This window comes from Pteronotus mesoamericanus, unplaced genomic scaffold, assembly GCF_021234165.1.
Source record: "Pteronotus mesoamericanus isolate MK-2021 breed Mesoamerican mustached bat unplaced genomic scaffold, CSHL_Meso_final scaffold_54, whole genome shotgun sequence".
In the NCBI taxonomy this organism is placed as follows: Eukaryota; Metazoa; Chordata; class Mammalia; order Chiroptera; family Mormoopidae; genus Pteronotus; species Pteronotus mesoamericanus.
Genome location: NW_026555321.1, coordinates 16,210,877 through 16,225,596, shown reverse-complemented (window position 1 = coordinate 16,225,596; position 14,720 = coordinate 16,210,877). Strand labels below are relative to the sequence as shown.

Here is a 14,720-nt window from a genome sequence, read left to right as displayed (position 1 = left end):
AACATTTCTCCCTTGGCTAGATCTCTCATGTGCATTGGCTGAGAATCAGTTCTAAGTGTGTCAAATGCTTTGCTGCTGTATGGAGGAGATTGGTTTCATGCTCTTGACTAGAAAAGCTGAGCATGATGCTATATGGGAGTAGGTGAGTCTTTCCAAATAGCACACTATACTTTCTATGTATAGACTCTGGTTGAATTCTAATCATCATTTCTCTTTTCATCAAATATTCAGGTTTTATATTTAGAGGAACTTATCATATTGCTGTAGTCACTGATATATGCAAAATATAACTAAGAATTGGGAGGAAAAAAACCTTCCATTTCTACCAGTGATATCAGCCCAAGTGGGCCATTTACAGGGAATAGTGATTCAAGCAATTATTCCAAAAATGATGCATTGTCTTCATTATACCTATAAGCTATAAAAGGTAAAGAATCTGGGTAGGTGGATGGTTTTGCTTCAAATATTAAAAGCCAAAACATGCTCAAAATTCAGTTTCTCTTGTCTCCTAAAATCTTTACAAAAAGTTGTTATTGTTGTTATTAAATGAACGTAATAGAAGGGAACAGAAACAGATTTAAAACAGGGCATAATGTGACACATTAAATATCCTATTCCTGTATTATTTCAAAATACTTTTTGGAAGGTACAAATATATGAAAGAAAACATTAATAGAAATTAAAACATTAACCTTAATCACAGTGTTTACTTTTGCAAATACTAACAAATTCAATAGGGACAAAATGTCATAATCTAAATGCTTAGGTACAACACACAACTTTTATCTGTCATTTTACACTGCAGCATTTAAACATTTCCTGAGTAACAAATATTGACCTAAAGTTCTATGTTAAGATACGATGCTACATTGGAATTAAAAAGTTCTCAAATGCGGCGATTTTTCCGGTATGGATGGCAAAGCAGTATGTTCACCAAAGCACCTATATGCAGGGCTGCGGATCAGGTATATTAAAAAAAAACCTTAATCTCTATTGTAGAAACTGGAAATACAATTTAATTTCCTTAAAAATTGGGTGTAAAAATAGGCACTTTCTTGTTCCCTTGCACAAAAACAAAGAACATAAAAGCATGATTTATCTCTGAGAGAACTCACAGCTAACATTAGTTATTCAAGGCCTGGTTAGGTCTTCACTGAGATGTTACAGAATGACAGCTCCCCGCCTCACGCCTGGGTTTCCTGCATGTCTGACAACCAAGTCGGTTTGGCTGATTTAAACACAAACATTTATTGAATTTAATTATCTCATTACACTCATACCCACTCCCCACCCTCAAAGAAACATTCTAAATTGATCTCTAATTGGGCAATCAAAAGACCTGGCTTTAGATGTGACTTTGATAAACCCCCAAATGACACGTGATGGTATGTAGCCACCACTGCAACAGTTTTTGCTTACCCATCATATCTTTTGTCTTCTTGAAATGTTTGTACCACCTTCCAAATTCTTGACATTTCGCTGCTGAGACATTTGCATAGTAAGTGCTGTTCACAATGGAAGAAATCATACTCTGCAGGAAGAGGGGGGAAACATTTGTAATACATAGTGGCACAAGATGGAATGCAGAAACGGTTTCAATTGTGGAAACTGTATTTTTTAAAAAATCAACTGAGTACCGATATATTTTTGTTTCGCACTTAACCCAAAACCCCAGCTTCTTAAAGTTCATTAAGTAGACCATCAAATGCTCATTTAAGTAGAAAGCAACCATCCACGGAGACCAGTCTAAAGCTATCAAACCCACAGGCTTTACTTTCGTATTTATGGAACCTCCATCAATGTCATCTCCTCCTAGGCTGACAAAGTTTCACTGATCCCAATAAACCCAATTATATAAAGATGACTTTATGATTGTTCATAAATAAAGGCAACTTAAGAGTTTTAGTGACTGTACTCTACAGCCTCACTTCTCAAAGCATGGCCCAGGGACCAGCAATATCAGCATCGCCCCGAGGCTTATTAGAAATGCATAATCTTCAGCCCACCCCAGTCCTAGTCAAGTGGCACCTGCATTTTACCCAGACCCCCAGAGTCTTTGTGTGCACATTAAAGTTTGGGAAACACCACTTGCACTTTTCAACTGCTATTATGTTTTTCGATTGGAGGTACATCAAATGCCTTAACACTGTTCAAAGGTTGACTGGCCACATTTGAGGAGAAAATAAACTATTCACAGAGCTCCTGTATCAGAAGAAAAAACAGTCTACGAACTGCTAGATTTATCGACAGTAAAGCCTGAGTTTTGAATTTCAAACAAACCATACAAAATTTAAATATATACATTTCATGCTTGCTTAATTTCTCAAAGATACCACAAAAAAGAAAATGACCTATTCTGCCACTTATGTTCCTCGAGAAAACAGTCAACATGTTAACATAAAAATGAAGACAAAATAATGATTTGGGTGTATTAGTAGTTTTTTTAAACTCATTTTCAACAAAGAGTTTTCTTCCCAGCAGATTTTAGTTATGGTAATTTCAGTGACTTAATTCAGTTATTTTTAACCATAACACCCATATTCTCTAGTAGTAGCAGCTAAATTAATTTCCAAATGAGTCTTAGGAATAATTAAGACTTTGCAGCACCAACCCATCCCCCACTCCTATGTGTGGAAACATGAGAACTTACATTTCAGACTTCAGCTGATCTATGGTGAAATAGTTTACAGAGGGCAGCATTGTTTGGGAGCAGTGAACAACCAGAAAAGCCAGTTTGAGAACAAAAGTATTTTTTTATCTTCTTTAAGCGACTTTCAATTTAAAAGCCTTTTGGTTATTATTGATTCTCTTAATATCCATTACTAGTGTTAATTTTTTAATACAAACAACATCCCTGTAATATGTAAATCTTGAGGATCTTTAAAGAACTTGCAGTGAAGGGTAAGCTAGAGTTGCATTATTTATGTAAAACATGGCTATCTTTCCTAAGAAGAATCGTGACATCCTTTTTTTTTTTTTGACACTTTCTACTTTATAGTCCTTTTCTCATTTTATTTCTCTAAAAAGGCATTCTTAATGGGCTCATGATGCCCTGCCATTAATCTAGTAGCTTGCAATTTTACTAAGAGCCTCCCTCAGTCCAGAGTACAAAAAGATACTTAGCAAGGTTGCCAAAACCAGAGCCAGAAGATTACCTGATCCAGTTAACAATCCGTCAGCTTCAATCACCCTTACTCTATTGTAATAATGGATCAATAAAGTCAGACACTAATAAAACTATTGAAATAGCTGATGGATAATGGTGATTCTGAAAATGGATGACAGTTGATGTTCTTCCACTTTGGTTCAATTTTGTAAAAATTATTACTCTTATACCTAGATATTCTGGCAGTTTCTTAAATGTTAATATAATAGTACATACACATTTTAGATGTAGCTTGTGTCTTAATTTTCAGAAATATTTGGAGTATCTAAATTTTGCTGAGGTTTTTGACAAACATCCAACCTACTTTAGTTTACCAATAGTTTCATACGTGAAATTTGCTCTTTGTTGCATGCACACCTACTATGTGCCTTGCTGGTACTAGGGCAGAAAAGACATAGCCTCTGCCTATTGGAAGTTTAAAATTTATTAGGGTGGTAAGATGTGTAAATGGATCATTTCAATTTAATGTGATTCAGTATACCAACAGTGAAATATAAAAATGTATGTGTGTGTGTGTGTATATACACATATATATGTAAGAATGCATAGTATGTGAAAAAAAGTCTGAAATATTTTTATACAACTAGAGTCCATATGTAATAGTGTTATGTAGTTCATTACTATCCATATGTGGAAAATAATATCCATATGTGCATGATCATCAAAGCGTCCCCCTGCCCTTGTTTAACCCTAAATTGGTAGGCTCTGTCCTTAAGTGACTTTCTAGATACTTTCTACTCTTTTGAGTGGGGTGTGCTTAGGGAACTCTGATTTATGTAAATATTAGCCTAAGCAAGACATAAACCAAAAGGCTAATCCACAGGTTATGATGTATGCCAAAACAAATTTTTAGATTCTTTATCTTTCCATGCTTTTGGGGGGCTGGGAACTATTCCATAATTCAGGTAACTTGGGGTCATTTCAATTTTTATTGGAACAGTATGCAGTAAATTTCACATGTAGCCACTACAGGATGCTATTTTTCTTCTTCTTGTGGTAAAGTCCTCATTGAAGTCTCAGGCATGGCATCTGACTAGACTAGTGAGGTTCAAGGGCAGGGAAGAGATTTCAGAATCTTACGGAGTTGACAGCATTTGAAAGATCACATTTAATAATGTAATCTTCAATTTGGAAAATCAAACACCTACTGTTTTGATATTACTGAATATAAATGACAGAAAGTCAAGATTGATGATATTTTCATAGGTGGCAGAGATGTACAAAGGGTAAACCAAGTTCCATGTTTTTAAAGAGAAAGGTTTGGGATTCTTTTGATCAAAAGGAGACATTGGTTTAAAAATAGGCTGTAGAGTTAATGCAGATCTGGGTTCAATACGACTTTCCAGCCCAAATGTCTGGCAGATAGTAAACACACACTAAATATTCATTTGATGAAACAGAATCAACTAAATCTGCATTCAAGTCCACGACATGCTGCACACTGGTGGCGTGACCCCAGTCAAATGACTATCACGATTCTCCGCACTAAACAATAGTAGCACTCACCCCACGGGGCTGTTTTGAGACTCCATTTGTTCTAGCTGGGTTTTTTTTTTCATTCACTCACCATATATTTACTGAACTTCTATTATGTGCCAAGCACTGGGCAAGTAACTAAAAGAAAGTAATGACCTAAAGAGACATACTATCTGCCTTTGGACAGACAATAAGTAAAACAATGAATGGATGCAGTAAGCACAGTGCCTGGAACACTCCTAGTATGGACTTAAGAGATGTTTACCACTATGACAACCTTCTGTCACTGCCTCCTCATTGGGCTTTCACTGTATGATCGATCACATTTGAGATAAGTCAAAAGACTATGCTGTAAATAACAGAAAGGTATCGGGTAAAATTTCAAATGATATATTTTAAGTCAAATACATTTACTTATGAAGAATGAAGATTGTTAATTATATTAAGTTACAAGTCAAGTGGGAATAAGGGAAACAGTATTTCTGTTTGTTGCAATATTCAAATTGGGTTGTATCTTCTAAAGTTGGCCTGCAGCACCTGGTAGCTGACATCAGGAAGACACAGACCACTTCCCTGACACACAATACGTCCCTGACTTGGATGGTGTACCAGTGCCCTCTCCCATTTCCAGCTAGCAGCTGTTCAACCCTGAGGATGTATTTCAGGTATCTCTGCTTCTGCCTTTCCTGACTTCCCCAACATCCCACACGTTAGCACCACTATAGCGCTTGTCCTGCTATATGCTCTCTGCTAGAGCCCTGTTTCTTATCTTCAAATAACGTGCACTCATCACAGGACTGGGGACTTATTAGCTGATCAAAGAAGGGCACTAAAATAAGCCATTACTACAATCAGAAAACCCTCCTCTCTCTCTCTCTCGTTTTTTGTTCTTAAAGGTCAAAGGTAATGGCAGCTTAATTGTGAAATGATTCTTTTAAAATCATCACTTCTGGCTGTCACAATAAAACTCACAGATTAAAGAACCTTTGTTCATTAATTTGCAAGAGATTTTTGCCCAGGTTTTTCAAAGTGCATCCACACAGATGTCTCGGAAGTACTCGGCTGTTATGTCATTCCAGTTCTCTCTCGGTGTCTATTTATATGAGCTTCCCAAAGCACTTTGAGACAGACACGACTGTTATTGCAAGTTTTTCCATTCAGTGGTCTATTCAGTGAAAACATCAATGTTCAGGGAATAAAGGAATCAGGCTGACAAAATTCAGTCCATTTAAATCCCAAGTTCAAATGCTACACACAGCACTGACCAGTGACCAGGCCACAGCTTTCTGTGCTGAGAAAAAGAATTTGAAAGTCGGCAGAAATTGGCTGTGGATCTCATAACCCCAGTGTGACACAATACTCTCGTCCTAGGAGCCAAGTTGTAAGCTTTTCTAAGATCCATAAAGCACATGTCTACTCCCTATGAGGAGCTTCGGTTCTTTCTGGGAGTCTGCTGAAGTTCCGATCTGAAAGAATGCCATCTTCACAGAAACCCCGGCACTCTAGAATGATACCATCTGCCACAGGCTGAGCTTCCTTTTCAGCCAAATACATTATTTATAACCTTTCTAATTGTGAAAAGGTAAGGGTGGAATTTTTCTAAAGCCTGACTTAGACATGGTTAGAACATTCTGAACCTTTGCTATAAAATACTGCAGGTCTCTAGATTTGAAAAACCAAAACAAAACCCACAAGGAATCAGTAGAGGTTACCTAATTTTTCAAAATGTTATATCCCTTCAAACCCCTGCTAGAATGGGGCATACAGAGTGGGTATATATTTATAACACATTCAGAAACTAAAGAAAGATGGTTTTATTATTCTACTTGGTCACTTCAGTAGCCAACAAAGAGGTTTTGCCTTTTGAAAAAGAGGTTCATCTATTGGGGAAAGGCAGTGATCTGATTACCCTTAAAATTGCTTTGTTGTGCCTTTAACAACAACAAAAAACCCACCCCAAAACAATGCTAATCAGGTTATTCAATCATTTAAACCAAAACTGTTCATGCTTTTCTGCCAAATCAACCAACCACAGCAAAATCTGTTATCTCTGATTGCTCAGCTTCCAGTCAAAAAACAGTTAACCCCCACTATACCAAAAGTTTTCCAAAATATCCTCAAAGCTCTGCATGCTCATGGAGAAAAAAAGAGAAAGCTATGTCATCTTTAAAGGGTAATTGGAGTGCAGTACCATATTTGCATATTACAATATACTCTAATAAACTAAACAGCCTCTACCGGAAGCCAGCATTGCATGTGATCTTCATACTAGCTTTTTGTGCACTACTGTTTTTTAAAAATAGGACTGTAATATCATGACCAAAACTTACTAAAGACTTGCTGATAGTTTAACTGAGGTGGAAGAAGGTAGCAAGAGAATATGCCAAATGGGGGTTCGCCCATATTTAAAGCTTTCAGGCTCCAAAAGCAGAGAGGGCAAAGGCGACAACATCTTATTTACACAATTATCTAAATACGATTAAACAGCTGATGGACAAATATTAAACTGGAAAATGTATAGTCATTTCAGCTTAATGTAATCCTCTTTCTGTAAACACCCAAGATGATTTTTTTTCAACCAGAACAGTCCTGACATCTCATAAGCCTAAGGGTGAATAGCAAGAGATTGTTTTTGATAGTTATAAATATTCAAAAGACATGCAGACCATCTGCTTTCATAATACAGGTAAAGCAAGACTGAAATGGTGACTGCTGTATAAAAATGATTCTTTTAACAAAGTCTTCCTCTCCTAGAAAACTATAAAGACAGATGTCAAAAACTGTTTACACAGAGCAATCAGGAGCGTGCAAAATGTAATATTCCTTTTACACACAGTGCTTGCTAAAGAGATTTTTTTTTCTTTTTCTTCCCATCTGTGTGTTGCAACACATTTCTACAAGTTAAAAACATTTTTTTCAAACAGAGATCTCATGAATACCCAAAAACATGCTATCTGGTTTCTGAATGCTAATTAATTTCAACTAAGGAATCTGAATATCTTTTTTTGTAGGAAGGAATGTATGTTTTGAATTGGAACACTCTAGAGAGGCAGCAAGAGAAATAATCTTGCACAGGTTTAATTCTGTAAGGTGATTTTCATGGTTCTACCTTGTCTGGTATGTGCGCGTGCGCACACACGTTACGTCCATGCTTTAAATGAAAGCACGTCACTGCTAATGTCTTCGGCATAAAGTCTAAAATAATTGTTTTTTGAGATAAATGTCTGCACGTGCAAAATAGATATATACAGAGACCTTTAACTTCTAAGTCGATGTAGAGTGATGCATAAAGCTCAAAACTGGAACACTAATCTTGACAGTTACCTTTTTATGTATTGTATTAATGGCACAGAGGCATTAAGCACCTTTTTATAATTTTCAATAAAATGAGCATTTACTGAACAATCTGTCAAACTGCTGGCTCTCTATTCTTTAACATTTTTATTTTTTGAGAAGTGCAACTTCATACACTCCGATGTCCCTCCCTTTTATCTGCATTGTGTCTCCTGTGGCCTAAATTTTTACAGCAGGTTTTTCGTGGATTTTTTTGGTATGTATGTGGAAAACTCAAAGGTCAAACTTTAATTTCAGATCAAATAGAATCAACTCCACATTCAAATACAATTTTAATAGGGATTTTCAGGGAATGGGTTTTTTTTTTTTAATCCCAAAGGATAGAAAATACTACAAACAAGCTCTAAAAGGCATCTTATGAGATGGTGACACGGAACAAATTTATTGAAAATTAACAGGTAGTCCCCATCTGGTACTTGGGGGTAGAAAGGAAGGGAAATGGGCTTCAATTTATGTGAAGCAAATGGCAGGATTTCTAAGTGTAATATTCTATTTGTGCATGTTAGCTTATGTTCCCCCAAATCTTTCCCTCTGGGTCCTCTATTGCTTTCTAAGCTATTCTCTCGGGAGATACAACTGGGGCACATTCAGAACCTCCATTTGTTGAGAAGAGACTAATCACTTCTAAATTTTACTTAAACTTCAATTGTCATAGTTATGGCTCTTGCCTTCTTGATCAGTTCCAGTGCCTGAAAGTGGCATTTTCACACAAAGTAACCCTACAAAGGTAACTAAAATGCACTAAAAATGGAAACTCAATACAAAGCTCTAAAGGAATAGAAAAGGAAGCACAGAGAGAACACATCCAATTCTAATTTTCTTAGCACATCCCCTAAAGATGAAATGCAATAATTTCAAACAAAGAAATTTTATTTAATAACTTAAATATCCAATTCATAATTTTTAAAGAAAATGTTGGTTCAAGTTTATATGGTTTTTTCCACATAATTAAAGTAATTTGGCCAAGACCCAGATAATATCTTTTGACCAGATCCTCTATTCAGTTCTTTTGGTTACTGGACAACACTTGAACCAGCTGAGCCATGCTGGCCAGGTAGTCAGTTCCTTTGTGCAAGTGCCTATCTAGATCTTCCTTATTACACCGGAACCTTCTTACTCAAACTACTTGAATATGTTAGTGAAGAGCTTAAATTAGAATATATTTGTTAAAAAGTGTATTATTACTAAGGGCATATAATATTTCAAATTAACTGCACACAGAGCCTTACATTTGTCTGTCTGCAATACGAAGGGAATTGAACTAGAAATTCTCCAAGATCCCTTCTAACAGCTTTAAGATGCTATGAAATCTACATGCCTTCCCAAACAGAGTTCCAGGGGTATCCAACCTTTTGGCATCTCTGGGCCACACTGGCAGAAGAAGAGTTGTCTTGGGCCACACATTATATACACAAACACTAACAGAAACTGATGAGCAAAAAAATATAAAAGGTTTTAAGTAAATTTATGATTTTGTGGTGGGCCACATTCATAGCCATCCTGGACTGCATGTGGCCTGCAGGCCAGGGGTTGGACACGTCTCCTTTAGTGACTAAAGAAGATTCAATTGTAATACGCATCATCCATTCTCAGGCACTCACTGGGCAAACACCCCCAACCTATGGTTTATTTTTAGGATGGTTAAAGTCCCTTGGTATCTTGCTTATGATTATTAGAAACATATCAGTAAGTTAAATATTATGCTACTCCAAAAAGGATTTTCACAAGTTTTTTATTAGATAAATCTAAATCCAGTGAGTTTGATTTTATAACAAAAACTGTTTCCTAAAATGCTGAATCTGTATCAACTTGCACATTTGGAGAATGCTCTTACTCTGATGGCCCTTTTGTGGTTAAATCTCCCATTGTCTTTGGAGATCAAGTTTTCTAGTATCTGTGCTTAGAAATAACAGAAAAAAATGGTACCCAATTTGTGGTTCCAGAGGTCCTAAACAGAGCACAGTGAAAAGCTTAAGCCAGAGTCAAAAAAAAGATCCCGAAGCAGTTCAAAAAATCCATTTTTCTAAAAGTAAACACTAGAATTAGGCTCTGTCACTCTTCATAGATTTTACATTCCTCCTTTGCATTCCTTCTTTACATGAACAGTATTAGATTTTAAACCACACTGCTTAAAAATTGGGGAGAAGAGACAGTCTGGCTTTTAGCTTTTGATTGGGCCAACTGAACTCTACGAATCTCACGAAATCTCGGGAAGCTCTCCCCACATATGCCCCTAAAAGTGACATAACTTTCAGGTCTGCACAAACTCATGGAAGCCCATTACAGGGCCATGAACCAGACTCAGATCTGATTCAAGATTTTACAGGAGGCTAAGGGCTAAGTCATGTCCTTGATTCCTGTGTTTTATTAGTAGCTATTCTTCAAGACTTCCCATATCCACTAGATAAATATAAATCAATGCCACCTCTGGATTAGATCATGCAGAAAAATCAAATTAATCTGACTCATCTCTCTCAAAATCATGAAAATGCTTCAGTTTAGGACAATGCCACATACTGGCAATCGCCTCTTCAGGAGCTGTGGTGAAATGGTAAAAATGTGTTGGGTGGGTTGGACACCATGAATTAACGAGCCCCGTCCATCACTGGAGGTGTGTTCTCCGGGCTGAGCTGGTGCTCAAGTGGGGGGGGGGGGTGGACAAAAAAGTCCCCGAGGCCCATTCTGGACTGGCTGAACAGTTATCTACACTTGCAGCTTTCTCTAAATTCAGGTGATTCTGGACCTTTACCTAGCCGACTTATACACATTTTATGTTCACCGCCTTCAACAGTCTCCAAGGCCAAATGCGGACTTTAGAACATCAGTTGAGGAATGGACATTGTGTGCTCATGTGGGGTGGTACTGACTGTTAGCATTTCTGTGCTGGCAGCATCAACATCTTCGTCTATGAACCATTTGACTCTATTATTGCAATTTTCCCTGTTTATTTTATTTTTAAATATGAGAAATGGACAAATAAAACCATAAATGTTAGTAAAGAGATTTTACTAACTAAAAGAGATTTGAGATTCAGTAAAAGAAAATGTGGATTTCAAATATAACAAAATTGAGACAAAATGAAAAGTATTAACCACAATGAAATACATGTTCAATTATGAAAAATTTAAAATGTACAGAGAAATATGTTGCTAAAGATTGTGCTTAAGAGTCATGCATAATAAGGTCTTTCATAGCTTTTTTTAAGCTCTCTGGGTCCCTTATACCCTCAAGACTATTGTTCTGCTCACAAACATCCAAGTTTTATACACATATTTAAGTATATTACAATTTAAGTAAAAATATGAAACAGTTTGGAATGTTAGGTTTTCTTAGGAAAAAATTCAGAATGAATTTGCTCTTGGTTAGGTAAGTTAAAAATTCAGAATTAAATTTAATAAGAAAAATATTGTATCAGGATACTAAAGATTATCTATAAAATACTACTAATAAAACTGTTGAAATTATTGATTCGTGAAATTAACATGGTAAAAATCCCATGAGGATATCTCAGTTTTACAAATCTTCCTGAGATCCTACTGTGTGCCAGAATTTATTACTGTGATGATGAATACAATTTAAAGCCTTTACTACAGACAATTACGGTGTACACAGGGAGCCTCATTTGTCCACAGATATTTCAGAACAATGCAGAAAGTACTATGACCAGCGCCTGCAGGGAGAGCAGGGCTTTGAGTGTGGGTGGGGTGAGGTGAGGGGTGACGGAAGTTTAAAGGAAATGACACTGGGAAAAACTCACATCCAGATGACAATGCCATGAGGCATCTTTATCTTCTTTGACAATGCCCAGACTAAGGTATCATATTTGCTTACCTGGCCAATGTGCTTATTTAAAGCACAAGGCTTGAGTCTCCCCCTGCTTCCATTTTAAAAATATCTGAACATTTTAATGACTTAAAGTATGATGCTAATAGGGTCCCATAAGAGTAAAAATGAGTTACAACATGGTCCTCTAATTTTTTCACAAATGGGGAGTTCTTGGTTGTTTCCTTAAAAAGTGAGACTCACATCAAATCTTCTATGTAGCAGCGAAGTTTCTTAGATTATGCAGCACCCACAAATGTGATTTCAAACTTTCCATCTCAGATCTTAGAAAAATAACTAAAGTTATTATATACTTTAGGGCTGAGTACACTTCTAAATGTTACATGAGTATTAATTCATGTAATTCTCCTAAAAATTCTGAAAATTGGTATTATTATCTTCCTACTTTATAGATGAGAAAATTGAGGCATGGACAGTCATGGGTCTAAGCTCACAGAGCTGGTAATGACAGCTCACATTCTTAACTCTCATGCAATGAATCCTACTAGCTCACTAATCAGAGTGATGGCAAAGAGCAATGACACACAAAGACTCACATAGGAAGTAAAAGAATGAAGTTGCTGAAAAAATGTATTACTTCAAGACATGGCTGCATTAAGAAAACAAAATCAAATTCTGTCCTACGTTAACATAACCCAGGAGTTTTAATACGTTTTAAGAAATACTATTTGTGAAGTGCAAACAGTTAATACTTGTTTCAGTTAGCTCTGTATTTGTGAACTGCCTGGGGAAAAAATGCTGAATTGACAGTAAAATGGGATGAGTCTATGAAGTCGGTGGGACCTGGTGATGAAGCAACCTGTTTAGTTATCCCGGTAAGAATGTAATCTTAAACAATGCTAACAATTGAAGCTTTACTCTCTCTTAACTTTCACCATATCATCATCTGGTATGCATCTTTAACCCCTCTGACTAAACTAAATTAGATTAGTATTTTCATGGGAATATATTGTACTATGAGTATTTAAAAAAAAAACCCCAAAAACAATGACTAAAGAAGATAAAGTTTTAGAGTAAGAATGAGAAAAAGGAAAAGAAAGGAAGAAAGTCAGCTACCCTCTCTACAATGAGGAATTCTGCAACCTTAGGAATTGTCCATGATGAAACTCCAGCACCCATAATAATACTGCATATTAGAACACAATACGATCTTATATTTCTGTTGCGCCCTTCATGCAAGCATCCCAGGGTGCTTTACAATCATTATGAGTTAAAATTAAAACTGAAGCACATACAATTCCTAATAGAATCATTTTAAAAATGCTAAACAGAACAAATAACTTTTAAGTCTAGATTTAAAAGTCCCAACAGCCAGAGCGTTCCTTACTTCAATTGGCAATGAGCTGCAGAGCTCGGCGGAGGCTCTCCCCTGTTATGGTAAAGGCTCTCTTATGTTTTTTTATGCTCAGAGCCTATTATGATCAAGCAGTTTCCAGTGAAAGAGGAAAAAAAATGGGTGTATCTGTTTGTTTGGATTATTCTGAATTTAGGGTTTTTGTTTGTTTGTTTCTTTCTTTATGAGTTTGTATGGGGCCCGAATCTGACATGAAATACAGCAGGTTTAAAAAGCAAATCCGGATAGAGCCCGACCTGAAATTTGTCATGACTGTGAAAAAGGACACTCACAAAGCACTCTAAAGCAAGCTCTGTTTTAGCAGGGAAACCAGATTAATTAGCATGTACTGGTTAACTTTAAAAAAAAAATAGTTAGAAAATAGCATTTAAACAGGCTTTCATCCAGGCCATATCTGCTCCTAAACCTTGGGAGTATATATTATTCTACATATCAGGGAAAAAAATAGGGGAAATGCTCTAATGATATGGTAATTTTTCTTGCATTAGTGATTTTGAGGTCAAAAGAAACCTGTTCAAGACCTAAAACAAAGCATAGGTAAAAATCTATTATGTAAAAATGAAGTACTTACACATTGTTAAGCTTCCCTAAATTGGCATGGCTTAAACTCTTATGTTGTACTATTGTGAAAATATAGTGGCCATAAAATAGTTGAGATCAATCCACTTGAAGTTAGATGCTTTATTAAGTTCAGCTTTTTTTGATTAATATTTCTGAAAGGTTACAGAGAACTAACATCAAGCTATAGTAAAATCTTTATGTATCGAAACTAGCTAAAAATGAGATTCAAAAACTAAAATTTGCAATTCAGAGGACACTTCCATGGCAGACTCTATGTAGTATAATATTAACACTGAGCAGATATCTCACTGTCTGAAATGAGGAACTAGAATGAAGTAATAACTGGTTCAAAAAAGGAGGCAGAAAAAAATTATTTGCTCTAAGTTTAGCAATTCACACAATTACCCATGTAAGACTAGCTTACCATTTCCGTTATGGACCTTGCCATTAATACAACTGCTGAAAGTGGTAATAAAACCCAATTAGTATCATGTGCTTCACTGCCTGGCAAAACAGGTATTCCTAAACTGAGATTCCCATGGTCAGTAGGGTAAGGACTGACTGGAAAAAGTTTTGTAATTTAAAAAAAAAATACAGATATTCCCCAAAATACATGGTAACTGACAACAAGATTTGTAATATTATACTAGGAAGGGGCAAGTACAAATCCCACAAGCACACCTTAAACAGGAAAATGTCTAGTTTTAAGTGGAGTTGCCAGCTATATGCTTTATCCATCATATGAGGGCAGTGGATGACCAAGGTCTGTACTTTCAAATAATCCCAAGAACTGCCCACCTTTTTCAATGAAATGTTTAACATTGTCTTCGGGTTGAAAACAAAGGGCTATCAGCTCAATTTTATCTACTCATCAAGATGGATGTGAGGATGGGGGAGAGAAGTGACTGCCACAGAGCTGGGATAGTCAGACCTTCTGGAACCTCCCAAATACCAGATGATTCCAGA

The 14,720-nt window shown here is 36.3% G+C and overlaps 1 protein-coding gene across 3 annotated transcripts in view; it reads right to left on the bottom strand.

The window, feature by feature from the left end:
• SATB1 (SATB homeobox 1) overlaps nt 1-14,720 on the bottom strand; it is a 79,090-nt gene that overhangs the window by 49,241 nt on the left and 15,129 nt on the right. For all 3 annotated transcript variants that reach the window (XM_054595468.1, XM_054595470.1, XM_054595469.1), the window contains one exon: nt 1,420-1,531. In XM_054595468.1, the coding sequence (XP_054451443.1) occupies nt 1,420-1,531 (112 nt within the window). The remainder of the gene's footprint in view (nt 1-1,419; nt 1,532-14,720) is intronic.